Source organism: Sorex araneus, chromosome 2, assembly GCF_027595985.1.
Source record: "Sorex araneus isolate mSorAra2 chromosome 2, mSorAra2.pri, whole genome shotgun sequence".
NCBI classification, from domain to species: domain Eukaryota; kingdom Metazoa; phylum Chordata; class Mammalia; order Eulipotyphla; family Soricidae; genus Sorex; species Sorex araneus.
The window spans coordinates 162,882,241-162,904,293 of NC_073303.1; the positions used below are offsets into that span (position 1 = coordinate 162,882,241).

Genomic DNA, 22,053 nt, shown 5'->3' on the forward strand with positions numbered 1-22,053 from the left:
TATGGCTTTAACATACCACCTTAGAAGTAACACATTAAAAATTCAATATTCTTATTTAATTGTTGAACTAAATAGATGATCAGTTGTAATGAGTCATTCATAGTTAAGATTCATACTAGCAGTTCTGAATTGGTCTCCAATAGTTCTACGGAGAGCCTAGGTTTCAGCACTTTGTCTTTAAAGTCTTTCTGAAAAACCAAAAATGACAATAAAAAGCCACTTCAAAAAACGTCAATAAAGTTGATTTGTATACCCTGAAGAAAAGTTTTAAATTTTCAAGCATTATACGGGAGTGTATTTTTCACCAAATTTGGGGCAATATGAAATGTCCAAGGAATATTTTGTTCTCTAGAAGAATTCAAAATTCTAAAGTCAAACAGTTTAATGGAAAAATTTAGGAAATTCATATGACAGCTTATTGAAAAAAACTGTCCCATCCATAATCAAGTCACATTAAAATCAGACTTGAGAATGGCATAAATAAGAAACTATTACAAAACTTACTAGTGTGGCTTAGTGATAAGTTTGATAAAGAGAGAGAACACATATATTTTTCTTTGTTTTTATACTATATTAAGGTAAATACAAAAATTACATATAAAATATCCATAACATTCATAGTATATATCATGATGTTTTGATATGATTATACATTATAAAATGATTATTACAGTCATTCTAACTAATATGTGTTGCCTTACTAGCTACTGTGAGTGTTCTAAGAACATTCAAGATCTACACTTGGCAAATTTCAAGTGTAAAGTAAAATGAACATGCCCTAAAGCAAATCTCTAGAAATTATCTTACATAAATTAAATTTTGTAGGCTTTGAACAACATGCTACATACAAACACTATCTACATACAAATAATATACTTGAATTATATCACTAGAGCAATAAAATAATTGTCATTTATTTGGAATAAGGTGTATGTGAGTTCTCAAGAGTTTTTTGGATAACATCAACTCATTTGCTATTTTCTGAATGCTTTGTACTTGCTAGGCACATGTAATGCAATATAGGGGAAAATAAATTAGGAATTCACTGGTCACAAAAATAAATATAAGGAAAATGGCTTCTATTTCTTGGAGGTCATATTCTTGTAGCACTCTAGCACTGTCTCCTGTTGTTCATCGATTTGCTCAAGCAGGCACCAGTAACGTCTCCATTGGGAGACTTGTTGTTACTGTTTTTGGCATATAGAAAACACCACGGGTAGCTTGCCAGGCTCTGCCATGCAGGCGGGATACTCTCGGTAGCTTGTCAGGCTCTCCAAGAGGGATGGAGGAATCGAACTTGGGTCAGCCTCATGCAAGGCAAATGCCCTACCTGCTGAGGCTGGCGCAATAGTACAGCGGGTAGGGTGTTTCCCTTACACGCAGCTGACCCAAGTTCAATCCCTGGCATCCCGTATAGTCTCCTGAGTGCTGCCAGGAGTAGTTCCCAATGCAGAACCAGGAGTAAATCCTGAGCATTGCTGGGTGTGGCCCTAAAACAAATTTTCTGGACTGGAGTGATAGCACATATTTTTGTACATATTATTATTGGTCTGGGCTTTAAATAAAAGCATGTATGATATATTTTTAAAAATGCACATAGTTCTCTTAGTTTCCTTTTGGTTATGAACAAAATGGTAAAATTGCATACTGATGCACATACTTTAAATTTCTAAGTATCTGCTAGTTGCTGCTGATTTCTCACCACCCCATTTTGCAAATTTACAATTTACAATTTTTCATGTTTAATGCCTTCAACTGAACATGAGCCTAGATCCCATCATTATGATCTTTATCTTGTCCAAGTCAATCTGCACAATTATTTGTAAACCTAATATCTTTGGTTTTGTAAAGGGAGTTTTCTATTTTCTATGCAACTGATTTTTCATCCAGTTCCTGCATATTTGAAGAAATCAAACTAACATATTTTTCTCTTAATAATATTATACTTGATCTACCATGTTCACATCTGTACAGAAATATGCATTAAAATGTGCATATTGCTCTGTATTTGATGCATAGTGGCTTATAAATAATAATAATATTATAAAAATCATGATATACACACAGAGAGATATTTATATTTGAACATGCATTATTCTAAAGAAAATATAGAGAGGGAGAGTGACAAATTGGAGGAAAAAAAACCACCATGGAGAAAATTAAATAAAATGGCCAAACTTAGAAGAAAAGTAAAAGCATTAAATGGATATAGAAAGAGCTCTCCTGATCCTGAGCACTAGTATGAAAGTTTTCAGATGCTCTAATATCCCTATTACAACACTTTCTAGCTGTGGGAACCTGGAAAGCTTTAAGATTCTTTGTTTTTCAGTGTCTTAACCCACAAAATGGACACGGTAACAATATCTAATTCAAAGGCTACAAGTGTATTAGTACTTATAATGAACAGAACAGTGCTTGAAGCATAATTAGAACTCAGTAAATAATATTGATTGCTACAGAATCTCAATGTTAGAATTTACATAAAATGTCCATCACAAGTTCCTCCATTGTTCAATACGGGAATTTCCTTTATAGCATGCTGAATAAGTTAACAGCTGGCTTACACATGATTTCTTTTTATGAAAGGCCTTCATTACTTCATAAGGTAGGGCAATTTGCATTCAGACAATCAAACTGCAGAAAAATTCTTCTTTTCTATGGATGTTCATATTCAGATTGCTACAGCTGCCGACACTGAAAGTATGTTATCGATTGGAGATTACTTCAAATTCACATCTTATAGACTAGAATTCATCTTCCTGTGGGTAGACTCATAAATATGAATTCTGCCTCCTGCTTGATTAATTAACTTTTTTATTACTCCACAAGGGTCAACTGGTTCTCTTTCTGCTTCATGTTTCACCATTAATAATTATCCCCAAATTTCTAGCTGTTGTTAATAATGATGTGGCTAATTTTATCCAAAGTAACTGAAGCAGTACAGATTGTGTTTCAACTAATAGACTGGATCAAATGTAATAGAATATTTTTAAAAGGAGTTTAGGAAGAAAATATGTTAGAACAATATATAGAAAAATAAAATCAGTTAAGTTTACCAAAAATACCCCCAAATTTCGTATTTAACAATTTATTGGAACTTAAAATCAAGTATATCGTTTCCTTTTTTTTAACTTGAATCACCGTGAGATACAATTACAAAGTTTTCATGTGTGAGTTTCAATCATACAATGATCAAACACCCATCCCTCCACCAGTGCACATTTTCCATCACCAATGTCCCCAGTTCTCCCCTCCTCCCCATTCCAACCGTCCCCCGATCCTCTGGCAGACAATTTTCCGCCATATTCTCTTTCTACTTTTGGGCATTATGGTTTGCAATATAGATACTGAGAAGCTATCACATTTGGTCCTTTATCAACTTTCAGCACCTATCTTCTATCCAAAAGGATCCCTCCAACCATTATTGACTTAGTGATTCTTTCTCTATTCTATCTGCCTTCTCCCCCAGCTCATGAGGCATTTTTAATGCAATTCAAACCAAAGACAGAATAATGCTTGAAATAAAGCAAGCAATATTATCTACTTGTGGCAAATAGAAATCTTTGATTTTTTTCTCTTGAGACTGAGAGGCAACAAACAATTTTCAGATATTAGCTATTTGAAAATGATATGTTTAGTATATTTGAGAAATAGTACGTTGAAACTATGTGCAAGATACTTTGTGAGACAAAAATGCCACATTTCTTAACCACAAAGAGTTAATCATTTTGCAAAGAATTAAGTCCTTATTCAATAAAATATTGTAGTGATGGGGACTTTCTAACTTCCAAGGGATCTTTAGTAATTTATGACATAATTAGACCATAGAGAGTAGGCAAATGGAACTATAAACAACCAATGAAAACACAGAATCTGTTCTTTCATATACCAGGGCAAAACCACACAATTTCATGGGCTTAATACGGCCTAGTAGGCAAGATGTTCCTTGTCCCTGAGGAAAGAATGATGATTTTATTGCTGGATTGGTCATGAACAATTCAAGAATATGACCTAGTTTCCTCCTTTTCACAGTTGTCATTGACAGGTATTTTATTATTCTTGTTGAATAAGTGTCATAAACAAAGCTTAGAAATGATAAAGATCATAAAATTTTGTTTATGAAGCATCCATCTATTTTTTTCCAAAGTGTATGTTAATTAGCAGGATGTGGTGCAGAAATTACTTTAATATGCTTAGATGGTAAGAAGATTTGAAAGTATTGTGTAACTCAAATTTTATTTAGTAGAAAATAGAAAATGTACTTTTTTAAGTCTACACAGCAGTGTGTAGAAAAATTAGTCAAATGAAAGCAGATAATAGGTTAAGAAAGAAAGAACCAGAGACACAGTCTTGCCCTTAAATTTTCAGGATCGCTTTCTATCTATAAATTATTAGAATTTAACAGGTAACTTTAATGTAAAACCATACCGAATAGTTAAATATTATAGATATCAAAATAATTAAGTGAGTTAATTCATTTGGAGGTATATAACTTTTGTATAAATGTATAAAACATGATAAGATTCTATTTTAAATATTCACTGTGGTTTCATAATTAATTGTTTAATGTTGATCATGATGATTTCTGTGTGGCTGGATTATGTGATATAACTTTAGTCTATCATTAGAACTTTTTATAAATAATACATTTTAAAATGTTGACAGATACAATTCTCACTACACCTTAATTTACATGTTGTTAAATTTTAAGGCATAATTAGTCTTTTAAGGAAAAGGAACGTGTTATTCACATGTTGGCAAGGTATTAATTCTTCTGGGACATTTGGATAAGGATTAAAGCAACACAAGAGATAAATTGCCTATTACTGTATGTAAAATACCATTGTTTTAGAAAAAAATTTCATTTGAGCTCTAGGTTGCTCTCTGTGATATCATCACAAGTTTTTTTAATATTTAAGTAAAAAGTTCAACTTGGCTGAAGTTTAGTATGGCATATGAGTTTAGGCTTTAAAAATGCACGTATGGGGCTGGAGCGATAGCACAGCGGGTAAGGTGTTTGCCTTGCACACGGTCGACCCGGGTTCGATTCCCAGCATCCCATATGGTCCCCTGACCACCGCCAGGAGTGATTCCTGAGTGCATGAGCCAGGAGTAACCCCTGTGCATCGCCAGGTGTGACCCAAAAAGCAAAAAAAAAATACACGTACAAATTGTGTTGTGTTACTCATATATACATCTATTGTATTATTCCTACATTATAAATGAAGACAAGTATTTGACTTTCTTATCTTTATTCTTCTATAAATGTACTTTTAACATATCATCATTAAAATTATTAAAATATTTTAAGGATATTCCTCTGGCAGTGCCAATCGGTTCTCTGTATTCAAGAGCTTGGTTGGGTTGTTTTTAGGATTACACATGTAAATGAGATTTATAGTATTTGCTTTTGTGTTGGACTGGAGTGATAGCACAGAGGGTAGGGCGTTTGCCTTGCATGTGGCCGACCCAGGTTTGATTCCTATGTCCCTCTCAGAGAGCCCAGAAAGCTATAGAATCCTGCCTGCATGGCAGAGCCTGGCAAGCTACCTGTGGTGTATTTGATATGCCAAAAACAGTAACAAGTCTCACAATGGAGACGTTGCTGGTGCCTGCTCAAGCAAATTGATGAACAATGGTACGACAGTGCTACAGACAGTGCAGAACTATTATTGACCATAATTTTAATATAACTGATATTAATATATTTTGTCAATAACTTAATTTTTAATGCTCATTTAATCAATCACTGTCACTGTCACTGTCATTGTCATCTTGTTGCTCATCAAATTGCTCGAGTGGGCACCAGTAACATCTCCATGTGAGACTTGTTGTTATTGTTTTTGGCATATCGAAGACACCACGGGAAGCTTGCCAGGCTCTGCTGTGGGGGCGAGATACTCTTGGTAGCTTGCCGAGCTCTCCGAGAGGGGCAGAGGAATCGAACCCGGGTTGGCCACGTGCAAGGCAAATGCCCTACTTGCTGTGCTATCGCTCCAGCCCATTTAATCAATGAGAGGAAAATATTCTTTAGAAAATATACAGAAATAACAAACATAAATGTATTAAAATTTTATTTTTTATTTCTATAAGTCTATTTTTATTTATTTATTTATTCATTTATTTTTTCCCTGCACAGCAGGGCCTTGCAAGCTACCCATGATGTATTTGATATGCCAAAAGTAGTAAGAACAACATAAGCCAAAAGTAGTAAGAACAAGTAAGCTCTCCTTGTTCCTGGAGCGAGTTGACGTCATCAGGCTACACTAGCTAGTGACAGGGACAAAGGAAGACATTACTAGCACCTGCTCGAACAAATCGATGAACAATGGGATGACAGTGATACAATGATACAGTGATTTTTATAACTCAGAAAAGAATGAACTTAACCTACTTCTGTATGTGAACTCGACACTTCAAGGCATGATATAATTTTTATTTCTATCTTGAGAAAATTCCTAGTTTTAATACCTATCTATCTTTCAAGAAGATATACATGGGGTATTTATATATTCCTAACTTCTTACTACTGATTCTGTGACTTTTGTAATTATGTTAAATACATTATAAAATATATTCTAAAATCTAAAGGGGGGGTCAATTATACTTCCTAATAAAAGTACCAATATAGAATAGACATTCTCAATAAATGATGTTAATGCCTATACTTACATACTCATATGTAAGCATATGAGATGTCAGCATTAAAACAGAAGAGGGGCAGAGTTAAGATGTCAAATAGGTAGAACTGTGCTTACTTACTCCCAGGACCACTGGAAAGTTCCACCAAATTTGTGCATTTAATGTTCATTGCATGCCATTTACAATAACCAAAATATGCAACATCCCAAATGTCCAATTACAGATGGTAGATATGGAAAACTTCACACTGAAATAAAAATGTTTCCCATGAATCCCCATATCTTTAAAAAGTTGAATATCTATAGTATAATCAAAAGAGTGCCTTCCCTGGCTCCTATCTAACATTCTGCCTTTAGTTCTCACCAGTTTTATCTGCTGGGCCTTCTGTTTTAAGTCAATCAAATTCTTTGTTGTTTTATGCTAGCTCAGGCATCAGAGCCTTTTCTATTCCTTTACAACACCTTTCAAGAATGAGTCCCAGTTCCTCATCCCCTAGCAGTCAAGACCCTTTTGTGCTGAATCAGGGTCTCTGTTCTCACAACGGTTTCTGTATGTCTTTATACTAGTACATGCAATGCAATCTTTCAAGTTTTAAGTTTTCAATTTTCCTCATACAAATCTAGATTATTAATGGTGTGCAGGTAAAGTATGTAGTTCTTATTATTACTTCTTTCTTTTCCAAAGCCTCACATAGAAATGGTACATGCTAGCATATTAATGATATACTTTTATTAAATGAATAAATATATTGCATTGCATCACAGGGTACCTTACTTTGAAGGGAATCAGACTACATACAAATAACTTCTGAGAGAAATTTAGTCCTGACATTATAATGGCTTGAAATTTAGACTTAAGCCCAAGTAAAGTTTTTTTTTTTTAATTTGGCTCAAAATTAATTTTTTTAGATTATGCTTCCTTGTCTAGGAATCCCAGATGAACACAAATAAATTATCTAGATTTATCTATTTAACCATATGAGTTTATATGAGAGTGTATTTCTAATTAAATGATGTCATACTGAAAAATATAAATGTCAACTAAAAAATTTAGGTACTTTTTCTATGAAGAAAAAAGAATAAGATGCAGGTATGGAAGACATACCATTCAGACAAGACAATGACAGAGTTCTTCCCTTGTCTAAACTTTCCTTGAATTACATGCTGGGCTTTGCATTTAGGTTGTATCTTGACAAATGTACAAAGAAATAATAGCAGGAGGCATAGTTGAATATTTTTATGTTGTTTTGATTATATTAATATTCTATAATAAGTATATTCTACTCTCAATTATCTCATCTCTATCTTGAGAAGCCAACAGTCTCTATAGGATTATAAATATTATAAATATTGATCACTGATATTACATACCAAGTTATAAGTATTCTTTTTATTTATTAATTTATTTCTCCATAAGTTGTATGCCTTCTTAATTACGTCAGTGCTTATCTACTATATATTTAGATAAAATCTCAATAAAGAATATATTATAGATGACTACCATTCATCAATTAGATACTAGCAACAAGACTCTTTCAAAGTAAAAATCTGGGGCAGAGAGATAGCACAGTGGGTAAGGTGTTTGCTTTCCATAAGGCTCATCAGGCAGCCCAAGTGATCCCTCAAGGCCACCAGGAGTGATCCCTGAGCACAGTGTAAGCCCTAAGCACCGCTGGGAGTGCCCATCCCACCCAAAAAAGTAAAAATCCAAGTAATTTCACTTTGAGTGAGTGATTTAGCCACACACATTAGGAAAGCTATACTGCTAAATTAGTGTTATTACCAGTACTAATTTAAAATTCAGATAAGAGAATTATATAGTAGTTATGAGTGTAGAAGAAGATAGCCCTTAGTTTTAATTTTAACTTAACTCCTTACCAGTTACACTGATCTGGCTAAAATTGCTTAAATTCTCATGGTTTCTGATTTACCGTAAGCAAAATTAAGGAAACAATATGATTCTCATTTAGTAGGAACTCTTTAAACAAGGCAATAATAAATAATAAAATACTTCATATGATGTCTGGCATTTATTAGAGGCTCAACAAATGTAGCTACTATTATTGAACTAAATTTACTATTTTTTTCTGTCTTGGGAGCTAATATTGGAATATCTCCAGGGCCTTGTCCTAGCTCTGTGCTCAGGGATCACACCCAGCATAGGGGGTGCCTGGGAAGCAAATCAGTTCAGCCAAGTCCAAGGCAAGGCCTTCCCCACTGTATTATCTCTTATACCAACATTCTTATTAATAAATTCTTAAATGTATTTAACAGACTTTTACTATACTTATATGTTTGAAAATTTTCTTACACAAGTACATAGCAAACTCCACCCTTATTATCCTTACAAGATAGCATTAACATGGTTTTCTTTTGTTTTTGCTTTTTGGGTCACACCTGGTGATGCACAGAGGTTACTCCTGACTTTGCACTCCTGATTGTGCTCGGGGCCCATATAGGATGCTGGGAAGCAAACCTGGGTCTGCCGCGTGCAAGGCAAATGCCCTACCTGCTGTGTTATCGCTCCGGCCCCTTAACATAGTTTTATAACAGTGTAAAAGGAATATGATGCCAAAGCTGGCTTTGGGATGAATATTACTTAATGCCGCAGTTACTACATGAGATTCAGACACCTTGTTTTTTTCATCTGCCATTTAAAAAATATATGTGGCTATAAAATCAATTTTAGCTTCTAATTAAACCCAAGTATCCATATTTAACCTTGTAAGTACCTTTTATTCCAGTTTGTCTCCCAATCACTGGTTTTATTGATCTGAGATAACAAGCCAAAGCTGCATAATTTTGAAGTAGCTGCTAAAATTACTTAATCATAGCTTCATGCTCTTCCAGGTTTTCATTAGTATTACATCATAGTGCCAAGACTGGCAAACAATTACACTTACATGACCCACTGAGATTTCCTACATTATAGCACTAGTAATGAATTCTTCATAAAGAGACATATTAGATCACATTATAATTGTGTTGGATCGAGGCATTTCATGGAAATATTTAATGACAGTACCAAACAGTAGCTGAAATGACTAAGCACTAAGTATATCCACAAGGACAGAAAAATTCCTGTTTGATGAGACTATATTAAAATTTGGGAACAGTGTAATTAAAGTTTTTTTAAAATGAAATGGTACGAATTGAACATCTTAGGTCTTTGGGAGAAACTTACTTTCATCTCCTGTTTCAAATTCAAACTTCTGACTGTAGCCACTGTATCCGGTTGCAGTCCTCACTCGTATATGAAATATGTACTTGGTGGCTGGCTTGAGACCTGTGATGATGACACTCGGGGCCTTGGACCTTGTGGAGGAATAGGTTAGCTGGTCATGTTCCTGAGGATAGAAAAGAGGAGAAGAGAAGAGAAGCAGAATTATTATATTCTTTTCTGACAGGTAGTCCAAAGTCAAGTTGATAAATTAGGAGATGAATATCCATATTTTGATCACAAAGAGGCATAAAAGCATGTTTTTTCATAATTTAGCATTCATTCATTTATCCTTATGATGTACATGACATGATCTTGACTTGAAAATTTATTATGCTCAATCATCTATGAACTGCACTTGTATTTTTGGTGATTTAAAGTGTTGATCCAATGCTAAGAAATGGTGGTGGTGATTTGGAGTGTTGATCCAATGCTAAGAAGGGCATTTAGACAGAATGGCAGCTGTTTCCACAGCAAAATGGGCGCATCATATTGGGTCACAGCAGGGAAGTGCAAGGAGCAGGAGTAGGAGAATTCAAATGCCCGCTACTCACTTCTACCCGCAGGTAGTGCCCAAATGCCGGCGCTATCCGTGGGTAGGCCTGTGGGTGAGAGGAAACAGAAATTAATGGCATTTTAAAGTTTGAAAGCCTTGTATGCAGAATCCATGACTTTCTTCCAAAACTTAGCGACTACCCAATATTAATCATTTAAATGGTGTCGAATTAAGGCATTACATGAAAATTTTCACTTAAGGGAAAATTGACACCTTTCCTAAATAGTACCGTTAATTTTTTTTTATTATTAAAGATGTATACATTGCATGGTGATTGTGAGCTAGATTTTAAACTTTTCTCCCCAAGAAAGAGCTTCAAAGACACAGAAAGTTATGACAGACTTGCTACACCTGAGGAATCTGAGGCAGGCCTAGAGGCCTGGTTCCCAGGGCCTGCAATTACCTGCCCAAAACTCCCTCTCCTCGCTAACAGGAAATAGAGTTGTTGGTGTGTGTGTGTGTGTGTGTGTGTGTGTGTGTGTGTGTGTGTGTGTGTGTGTATGCGAGAGAGAGAGAGAGAGAGAGAGAGAGAGAGAGAGAGGAATGGTTTAGTAAGTCAGGTTCTTTAAAGTAGAACATTACCTTCACCTCAGAATAGAATCATTTATTTCACTTGTGTGCACAAGTGACGGTCCACACTAGACTGCTGGAGATAGATTCCTGTTTTATATTATTATTCAGTAATTTTATTATGATATTTTACCAAGGTGTCTGGGAAAATGTATTTCTATTAACTATTGTTTGAAATTCATAGCTGACATTAGGTCAGCAGCTCTTTAACTAATTGTCCCCTCTAAGGTACAAATGGGAAGGTGGAGAGGCAAGGCATGGGTGTCCACCCAGCCATTTCCATTTCAAGGCCATTCACTGAATCACTCATTTGATGCATAAGTTCTGTCTATAGTATTCAAATAAGAGTTCATTTAGCCTCCAATTGAAAATTTCTGTTGATCAGGAGACATTCCAGACTCACAAATGAAGTTATAAATATAAATATAAATGTAGAATATGTCAAACTGCATTTATTTGGTGGGGTTGCTTTAAGATTTAGAACTCTGAAAATCATTTCCCTTAAGCTATTTTTGAGGAAAACGATCTTTATTTTAAAGATCATTTTTAAACTTTATAGCCTTATTTGTCAGAACTTTATATGCTACATGGTTATTCTGTGTCTAGGTGAAGAATTGAATTTGCCATCTCTACCCTAAATAGAACTGTTTATTAAACATGAAGCACCAGGGAAAAATGAGTCAACAATGCCAGTTTAAATAAAAAAAGACAAAACAGAAGAATTTCAACTAATATCTATTTTCAAGTAATCTGAAGACTAGAAAGAACATATTCATCTAGCATAAACATCTAAAGAAATAAAGTCTATATCATCATTGTTGGTGGCTAATCATCCGCTAAAACCAAAATCAAGATGCATTCAAAGATGAAAACCTTCACAATTAAAGGGCTTGAGACACATACAGTGGAGAAAAAGATGTTTACGGTCAGAAGAAATGATACTGTTTCAGGTAGAAATTTGCAAAATACTGGATTGTTAAATCTCCCTATTTATAGAATTTTCAGCAATATAAGAATTTTTAAGTATTTTCTTTGGTGTTTTGAAATACGTAATGATGACTTAGAGAAGAATTTTAACACTAGGAAAAAAAGGAGTTTAACATTATATTAAGGAGAAAATTTAACAAAATTTATGCTTAGAATGGTCACAGAATAATCCCTGATCATATCTTCATTGCTTCAGTCAAAACTCTTAAATAGTAAATTCTTATCAGCAAAATTACAGCAGTAAATAAAGGGCACATTTTGCAAACAGGCTTCATTTCTGCTGCATATGTAAGGCATGTATCTGTAGCTATATGCAGTGATAGTAATAGTATGCAGATATGATGTGCAAATATAAAGGGCCAATATGTGATTATAGAATTCTGATTATTTATAATCTGGACTTTAAATTGTCCAGATAAGAACAGTTTTACACAAGAAAACACCTTCCCTTGCCTAAAATACACCAGTGTGGTACTGTTGGTTTATCTTCTGTTTTGCCACCTCTCAGCATGTCAAGGAAGAAAGTGCAGAAAATAGTCATGAGAATTTAGCCCTCTCTCCTGATACCTCATTCTCTTGAGAAACTAAGTTAGAACTTACCCATGATAATTATAGGGCACTACTGTCCCAGAACTCTGGCTAATTGCCTTTCTGCTGACATATCAACTATCAATTCAAAATAGCTGTCTTCAGGTGAAGCTCTGCTTAGCCACAGAGCCATGGAGAGCTTGTTAGACATCCTGGCAAGTTGAAGTCTGAACATGCTTGAATAGGGCATATGCAGAAATCTGGAATTTTGTACAGAGTAGAATTTCACACATACACACACAGGCACAGGCACACCCACACCTACAGCTATGCTAAAGTATTCTATTATCAATAAAACTCTGATAAGCTTTTCATCTTTGCTAAACTATTAGCTATGCCTCTCATTCTTAGGATTACTTATTTTATATTTTTTTATAAAAGACTTCAAAGATTTGAAGCAACTTTTTATTTTATTTACTTGTTTGTCTTCTATTCCACTTAGTATTTGATTTTAGAGTACATTGCTTTCTTTCATTTACATTCTTTGTGTTAATTGTTATCTTCTAACTTCTTGCATGTCATTAGAATTCTTGCTTAATTCATTCAGTCATACTATATTTTACAAATATATAATTCATGTCTATTCTAGGTATTATGCTACTTATAAAAGTTTTCATATGATATATGCATTAGAGATTAATATCTTTATTACTTTCAAACTATGTGATTTTTAAATTATTTGTGGTTGATCTAGGATTAATATTTGTATACTTTTATAGGCCTTGACAGATTATCAGGAAATAAAAATAGCATAAAATATCCAAAAGCATAAACACATTGGTTGCAAAGCACACAGGACACTGAGTAGTACAGTGACCACACATTGCTGACAGCATTGGTCATCTTCATTAATGTCTGTCAACTAAAAGAAAAATTGCTCATTTCATTACCTTTCAGTGGCAAAGTACAGAAAACAGCACAAAATGTGATTAAAAACCATTTATTCACAGTGATCTAGTATATTGTTATCGATAGTATTTCTTAAAAGTATTTCTTAAAATAAATAATTATATGTACAATTTCTATTTTATAGATTTGTATCCACAGACATTAAAATATAGTTCAGAACCAAATATGTACACACTGTACATTGTCAAACTGAATATGCACATTTAATTTATTTTTAAATTAAAGTTTTTAATTCTTTTTTGCTTTTTTTTTGGGTCACACCCGGCGATGCACAGGGGTTACTCCTGGCTCTGCACTCAGGAATTACTCCTGGTGGTGCTCAGGGGACCATATGGGATGCTGGGGATCAAACTGCTCCTCCCTGCTGATGAGAATCAAGGCTTTCTGGTGAATATACCTTTATCTCTATAGTGCCAACATCTCATGGTAATTAAAACAGATGTTCTTCCTATGGTTGAGACTATTTGCATTTAATCTGTATATTTTAATGTTGTAAAACGCTTTAATAAGCTAGGTGCTCAGTCCATATGTAGAAGTTGCAGCTTCTACAATCCAAGGTAACATACCCTAAGATAAAAGAAGCAGAATAAAGTGAATTCTGGGTTGAAATTCTCCTATCTTGCACTTGATCTGGCCCTATTCTGATGATGGATATTAGTAAACACACGTTTAAAACTTTAATTTTTTTTCACATAGAAAATTCATTCTATGGTGATTTATTGAATTGCCACTTTGTGTAAAAGGTCTAGGGCACTCATAGATCAAACTTACATAATCAACATAGTTATACCCTAGGCAATATGCAATTAATATTATGCAAATTATAAGTCTCCTTTATCCTGTGAATCATTTTCATCACTTCATCTAATTTTTGCGTTTTCCATTCACACTAATGGAAGTCTATTCAATAGACCTACAAAGTGGTTAGTCATCTGTTAGCTGGTTTGTTATTTCTCAATAGCAATTGGGATCAGAGATATAGTACAATGGGCAGGGTGATTGTCTTGCATGTAGCCAATCGAGGTTTGATCCCCAGCACCCCATATGCTTCCCTGGGCACCTCCAGAAGTGAACTTCGAATGCACAGGCAGGAATAAGCCCTGAGAATAGCTTGGTGTGACCTAAACACAAACCCCCACCAAAACAGTTTTGGGGTCTAGTGAGATTTCTATAAGATGTTATCTTTGGGTTTTAATTTTTTTTTAATTAATTGGATTATATAGTTGTATATTGATTGAAATATATGTAGTGAACTATTTTTTTAGAGGATAACTAGTTCATGCAATGCCTTCACATATATTCTAATGTGATTCTCATAATAATATGATGATGCAAGATGAACAGTTAATATCTTTTTCACTTAGCATCTGATTAAACTGGCCCCCCAAATATATGACTTAAAAGTAAAAGTCACATAGCTAGTCAGTGGCTATTTTGAAGTTGTGCTAGCTCATTGTACCCAGCTTAGGCAAATACGTACCAGACAACTATATTTATAGATCAGAATTTGAACTAAAGTGCTCCTGATAAGCTAACCATTGAAAATAGCTTTAAATTTAAGACTGCCTGTTAGCGAAAGAGCAATGATTTAATGATATTAAAATAATTTTATATGAATAGTTCCTCAATGACAGAAACAATTCTCATCATTGACAATTTTAGCTAGTTATTTCTAAGATAAATTTATTTTCTAATAAGGTTAGCATGCACATGATTTCTGACTTTATTTTCATTGTCTTCTAATATTATGTTTTATATACAGATTCCAGGAAAGACAGGAGGTTTATAACTCACCCAGTCTTGCAGGAACATAAAATATTCTTGTTCAGGGTTGGGAATAAAATTTGCTTGATGAGGTCTAGAAGATTTTTTTCTAGAATTTTTGATGTATGAACTTACCCTGAATAGTTTTATTCACAGAACAGTAATAAAGAACTGTTGGATTTCCTTTTATCTTTGTAAGTCACACAAGGTTAAAATTATCAACAACAACTTAAAAATTAAAACTGTACTACCACAATAATTTATTAGGATTTTTCTAAAATAAATGCTCAAAGCTCTTATTCTATTATCACTGAAGTTATAGAATTCAGAGAAAAACGTTTTAAAAGTGGATGGTAATGGCTGTGCTAGTAATTTTTATCCATTGTCTTTCTTTACAATGTGTTTATCATTCTGCCTCCCTGTCATTTATGTAAGCACACACACAAGTACAAATTCATCAAGGATAATAATTCTGCATGAAGGTATTATCACAGGAATCTTCTTAAAACCAAACTAATTAAGAGAACATTTAGAATGCAATTTATTACATACAGAGAACTATTTTTTTCCTGAAAAATCAAGAGTAGCATAGCCTAGAAACATTGTTTGAAAGGTTGAACTTTATCTTGTTGTCTAAACAAAATTGTTTATAAAAATATTCATTGAAGCACTGTAGCACTGTTGTCCCATTGTTAACTATTTGCTTGAGCGGGCATCAGTAACATCTCCATTGTCAGACTTGTTGTTATTGTTTTTGGTATATCAAATATGCTATGGGTAGCTTGCCAGGCTCTGCTGTGCGGGCGGGATAGTCTCGGTAGCTTGCCGGGCTCTCGAGAGGGGCAGAGGAATAGAACCCAGGTAGGCTACGTGCAAGGCAAATGCCCTACCTGCTACGCTATTGCTCCAGTCTTATTCACTGAAATATTTATAAAATATTTTACTTGAACAAAAGAAGTATTTCACCGGACTCCAGGGAAAGGACGGTTGCATATTAGGTCTTAGAAGCATTAAACAATAAGTTCTCAAAAGAGAGAGACACTAAATCTGGTGGACTTTATTTCATACGGCATAAAAGGATATGCTCTGCCTGGAAAGTGATATTTATCTTCTTCCTGGTTAAAAATTTCCAAGATTTTTCACAGCTTTATTTTCACATTTAAATACTCTGATTATTAATGTGAACATATAAATTTGCTTCTCTGTAAAAGACAAGTCTTCACAAAATTTAAAATGATTGTAAATGGTCTAACCTAGAATTTTCTTTGCTTTTGTATTATCAATTTGTTTATGATATTTGGATTTGGTAATATTTAGAAAATACACTGTGAGACTTTTATTTTGTTTTCTTGAGCCACACCTGGCAGTGTTCAGGGTTTATGCTTAGGGGCTAGTCCTGGCAAGGTCAGGGCCATATGGTGCTGGGGTTCTTATCAGGGTTGGCCACTTACAAGGCAAATATGCTACCGACTGTACTATCTCTCTGGCTTCTAAAACTTTGATTTTAAAAAATGTAGTTTAATACATTATACAAGATGAGAATTATCTGTTACTTGAAGCAATCAAAATAGATCATTCTGGAGCTAGGCATATGACAATCTTATAAATTACTTTATCTTATATTCAGAAATACTTGTTAAGTTTTAGAGATTAAAATAAAATTAACCACTATATTTGTTGTATCACTATTGATACTGTATTGATTATTGATATTGATATTGTGAAGATATAATAGTATCTTTTGTGGTTCTCGATTTTTTTCTTTGTCATTACATAATTTTGCACTTTTTTTTAAAAATTCTTTTACTGAATCACCATGTGGAAAGTTACAAAGCTTTCAGGTTAAAGTCTCAGTTATACAATGCTCAAACACCCATCCCTTCACCAGTGCACATATTCCACCACCAAGAATCACGGTATACCTCCCCCTCCCCCCAACCTCCCCAGCCCCCCACCCCGCATGTGTAACTGGTAAATTTCACTTTACTTTCACTTTACTTTGATTACATTCAATATTTCAACAAAAAATTCACTATTATTGATTTGGAGTTTCTCTGCCCTAAAGTCGACCTGCTGAAAAGAAAGCATTTGATAATTTGATTTCCATTGCTGAGAATGAAGAGATATGAGGTTGAGAGGCCGCACTAGCAGCTGCAGGTTTTGGATTTCTGTATTTTAGTATTTTAGTAACTAAGTCCAGAGAAATATCTGCCAGAAATCACAACATTGTAAGCTTGTACCTCTCAGCTTTTTTGCACTTTTTAATTGATTAATTGGATGGCCTTTTTGGTGAACTGCTTGACCTGCCCCCTCTCTCCACCTATTACACCACCCCACATTCTGTAGTGCTCAGGGCTGGACTTATTCCTGGCTCTGTGCTGAGGGATCACTGTAATGCTCAGAGGACCATAGGGAGTGCAAACTACACTTTGCAGTGCAAGGCAAGCACCTTACCACCCGTACTGTCTCTCTACTCCTGGTTTTAGAGTATCACTGTATCACTGTCATCCCATTGTTTGTCAATTTACTCGAGCGGACACCAGTAATATCTCTATTCCTCCCAGCCCTGAGATTTTAGCAGCCTCTCCTTAATCATTTTTCCCAATGATACGAGGCTCTTTCAGGGTCAGGGGAATGAGACCCATTGTTACTGTTTTTGGCATGTCAAATATGCCACAGATAGCTTGCCAGGCTCTGCCATGCAGGCGGAATACTCTCGGTATTCCGCCTGGCAAGCTACTTAGAGTATCCCCCCACTTTATATATATATATTAAGTGGGGGAATATATATATATATTCCCCTTGGAGAGCCTGGCAAGCTACTTAGAGTATCCCCTCCAACTCCGCCAGAGGCCTGGCAAGCTCCCCGTGGTGTATTTGATATGCCAAAAACAGTAACAATAACTGGTTTCATTCCACTGACCCTGAAATAGTATCTAATTGTTGGGAAAGATGAGTAAGGAGAGGTGGCTAAGATCTCAGGGTTGGGACAAATGGAGATGTTACTGACGCCCACTCAGTAAATAGGTGAACAACGGGATGACAGTGATACAGTGATATATTACTGATATAACATTACATCTAATTTTCTTGTACTGTTAAAAACTCACCCCACAAATAACATTTTTCTCCTAATAGATAATCTTATTTATTTTATTAAGTCATTTGAAGTAATAAATTTTGAATTTTCAATTGAATAGACTTTTTGACTTAGTAATATTAGATTTAATTTTATATTTTTATTTTATATTTCTTCATTCCTTTTTTTTCTCTCATTGATCAGACAATACAGATTAGCATATAGGTGATTTTGAATATCTTTTATTTTTATATACTTTACATTTGCTTGCATATGCTCTTCACTAGAAAACGTTTTACATTTACAAAAATATTTTTTAGGGCTGTGATGGAGAGTTTGTATTCTATTTTTCTTCATTATATATATATATATATATTTGCAGAATGCTGCAGAGATTGTATAATTTTATATGTTCTAAACATGTCCTTTTCTAGTTTGTGTCAATATGTATCTTCATATATGACCAGAGACTAGAATGTTGCAACTGTTGCTCTCCTGTAGGACCCCCAAACAAGTAGGTTTCCAGCTCATACTAAGTAACTTCTTATTTTGGTGGGAATGGATATTTGGGAGGTCTCCCATATGGGGCGTGATTGGAGGAGATCTCCCAACCAACGGTCAGGATGTCAGGATGTTTAGAGACCGTATGCTGCCAGGAATCAAACTGAGGTCTGCTGAGTGTAATGCAAGCACCGTAAACCTTGTACAATTTCACTATGCCATTTTATGTGACGGGAATTAAGATCACCACACCAAAAGGGCAAAATGAAGCTGGCATCTACAGGTTTATTTCCCCCACATATAAGAGCAAACTGGGCAACTGAACTGATAAAAAGGTTCTCCAGAAGATACAGAGAAAGAAACAGAATTGAAGTTGAATATATTTAGCATTCCTGGTTGCCACTTTCCTGAGACTGGGCTGTTCTGTAGTCTTTTTTTTTTTTTTTGGTGGTGGGGGGCAGTTACTCCTGGTGCTGCTCAGGAATTATTCTTGGATCAGTGCTCAGGGCTAACTCATGATGGTATCCGGTGGGGTCGGGGGGTGCACTGCTCAGAAACAATATATGGTGGGTTCTGGAGATCAAACTCAGGTTGGCTATGTGTACAGCATGAGATCTGCCCCCTGTATTATTGATCCAGCCTTGATCTATATCCTTGACTAGTACATTGTAAAATTATTCCACAGTCATTAGAGTTGGTTGCACAGCTGGTAACTGAGAAAGTTTATTTTATTGCTTTCATTGATGCACACTGAGTTTGTAGTTTAGAAAGAGAGGGGTTAATAAGCTAGTTGGTAGGATGTTCCTAGCTAGTGGCTAAGATGTTCTGTAGTATTTTAGGTAATAACTGATGAAATGATAAATTATGCATAAGTAAGAAAAATGTGGAAGTAGATATTCTAAGTACACAACTACTTTCTGACTGCATTTTTTGAGAAGTATCATTTAGTATACCATGGCTATAATTTACTACAATCAACTCTTGATTATCCCAAGTAATCCAAAATAGAAGACAGCCCCAAATCATTTGAAATGCTTTTATGACTTTTTTCTTCTTATATTCTTTCCAGTGTGAATCTTGTTTCTCTTAAAATGAAAATTAAATTCAGCTTCTGAACATTCAGTGTTGAGTAGTAGTAGAGGATGGCATAGAAATATACTTACTGGTAAGAGAGTATTGACCTAAAGTTAAACATTCACAAAGAATTGTCTCCAAATGGATGACTTACATATAGATAATTAACTGCTTGAAACAGTGCTTACATTTACTGTTATGAGAAATAGTTAAATTATTATAGTGAAACTTATGAAAAATACTGGTGATAGAATGAGGCCTGTGAAATCTTAGTTGTTAGTTCATCTATGAACACTAGAAAGTTAATAACATTTCACAGAGTCAGACTTATAGTAAGGTTGAAACAGAATAACATGTGAAAGCTTTTTACAGGCTACAGAAGCTCTATAATGTATAACATTATTTGTTTCATTTAGGAGCTATTATCAATGGCTGGTACATTTAATTCACAGTTACAGTAGGCTGGTGCCTCAAAGGAACACTGCAGATGCTGTGAGAAGTCCTGTCAATCTCTTTATATCCACTGTTAATGCAATGTCCCCAGTATACTATGGACTCTCATGATATCCAAATGACTGAAAACAACAACAACAAAAATAAAATCTTTGCTCTATAAGTTTTGCTTTAAAATGCCCTATATTTTTGAGCAAGTTAAAATTAGTTTGTATAATTAATGACAATTCAAATGATATACAAGAAAAATATTTTGATAGTTTATAGCACTTCCATAATCAAAATGCAAAGCTATAATGTAAATATATGTCAGTATAGCTTACTTGTTTTCTTAGGAACAACATGAACATCCAAGATTTTACTTATACTAAAATTTAAAACAGCATGCTTTAAATGAAATACTATAGATCTGCGCCTAAATATATCTTAATATATGACTTAATATTTATATTTAGGGCTGGAGCAATAGCACAGTGGGTAGGGCATTTGCCTTGCACATGGCTGACCTGGGTTTGATTCCTCAGTCCCTCTCAGAGAGCCCTGCAAGCTACTGCGAGTATCCCGCATGCATGACAGAGCCTGGCAAGCTACCAATGACACATTCGAAATGCCAAAAACAGTAACAAGTCTCACAATGGAGACATTGCTATTGCCCGCTTGAGCAAATTGATGAGGAACAGGATGACAGTGATACAGTGATACAGTGACTTAACATTTATGCTGCTTTACCTCATTCATATGGCTTTGTGTAATCTTTTTTGTATGGATTTTTTCTATGCTCAATTATTCTATAGATACTAATAAGGGTTTTCAAGTAAATATAAGCTGCTTAAAGCTTGATATCTAACCCAGAAAAAAACATCTTCAATTGAAAACTCTTTAATGGTTTTTGTAAAAATCCATTATGTACAAATGACCACTTGAAATTTGTCACTGATCATTAAAACTTTTGATATTTTATAAAAATTTAACTCCTATGTAAACTTGGTTATAAAAATAATACTTTATATATAAGAGAAAATGCACATACTTAAAAAGAATATATTTAAGAACATTTATTTTAATATTGAGAATGAATAAAGCGATTTTATCCTGGATATTTCAAGATTATACCTAGTTCAAACCAAACATTAAAAAAAAATCAGGTAATTACTTCTTTTTTTTTTTTTTCTTTTTGGGTCACACCCGGCAATGCACAGGGGGCATTCCTGGCTCATGCACTCAGGAATTACCCCTGGCGGTGCTCAGGGGACCATATGGGATGCTGGGATTCGAACCCGGGTCGGCCGCGTGCAAGGCAAACGCCCTACCCGCTGTGCTATCACTCCAGCCCCAAATCAGGTAATTACTAAAATAACTGCATAAAACTAGATTAAAAGCAAATTTATAATAAAATTTAGGGTGTTAGTAACCAATGTCACTAAGAAGAAAAAACACCTGAAACATCTTTGGGGATACTAAAATGCATATGTTGACTTTTTAAAAATAAATGGTATTGTAGGTGTGAAATTGAACATTTCCAATGCTAAATCATCAGAACATTAGTGATTAAAATGACATAAAAACAGAAAGGCAATTCATGGATTGTGCTTTGATAAGTTCTACCTTATTGTAGGATGTAAATTTAACAAATTTTAAAAATGGAAAAAAATTAAAAAATTAAAACAGTAGTTTAATAGTGCCACTAATTTTGAGATAATAGGAAAAAGAA

General features: G+C 34.5%; 1 protein-coding gene across 1 annotated transcript in view; it reads right to left on the minus strand.

Annotated features, from left to right (window-relative positions):
* The window catches only part of EPHA6 (EPH receptor A6), a 970,410-nt gene that overhangs the window by 322,294 nt on the left and 626,063 nt on the right, over positions 1-22,053 (minus strand). The window contains 2 exon segments of the mRNA XM_055129205.1: positions 9,826-9,988; positions 10,416-10,463. Of these exon segments, the coding sequence (XP_054985180.1) occupies positions 9,826-9,988; positions 10,416-10,463 (211 nt within the window).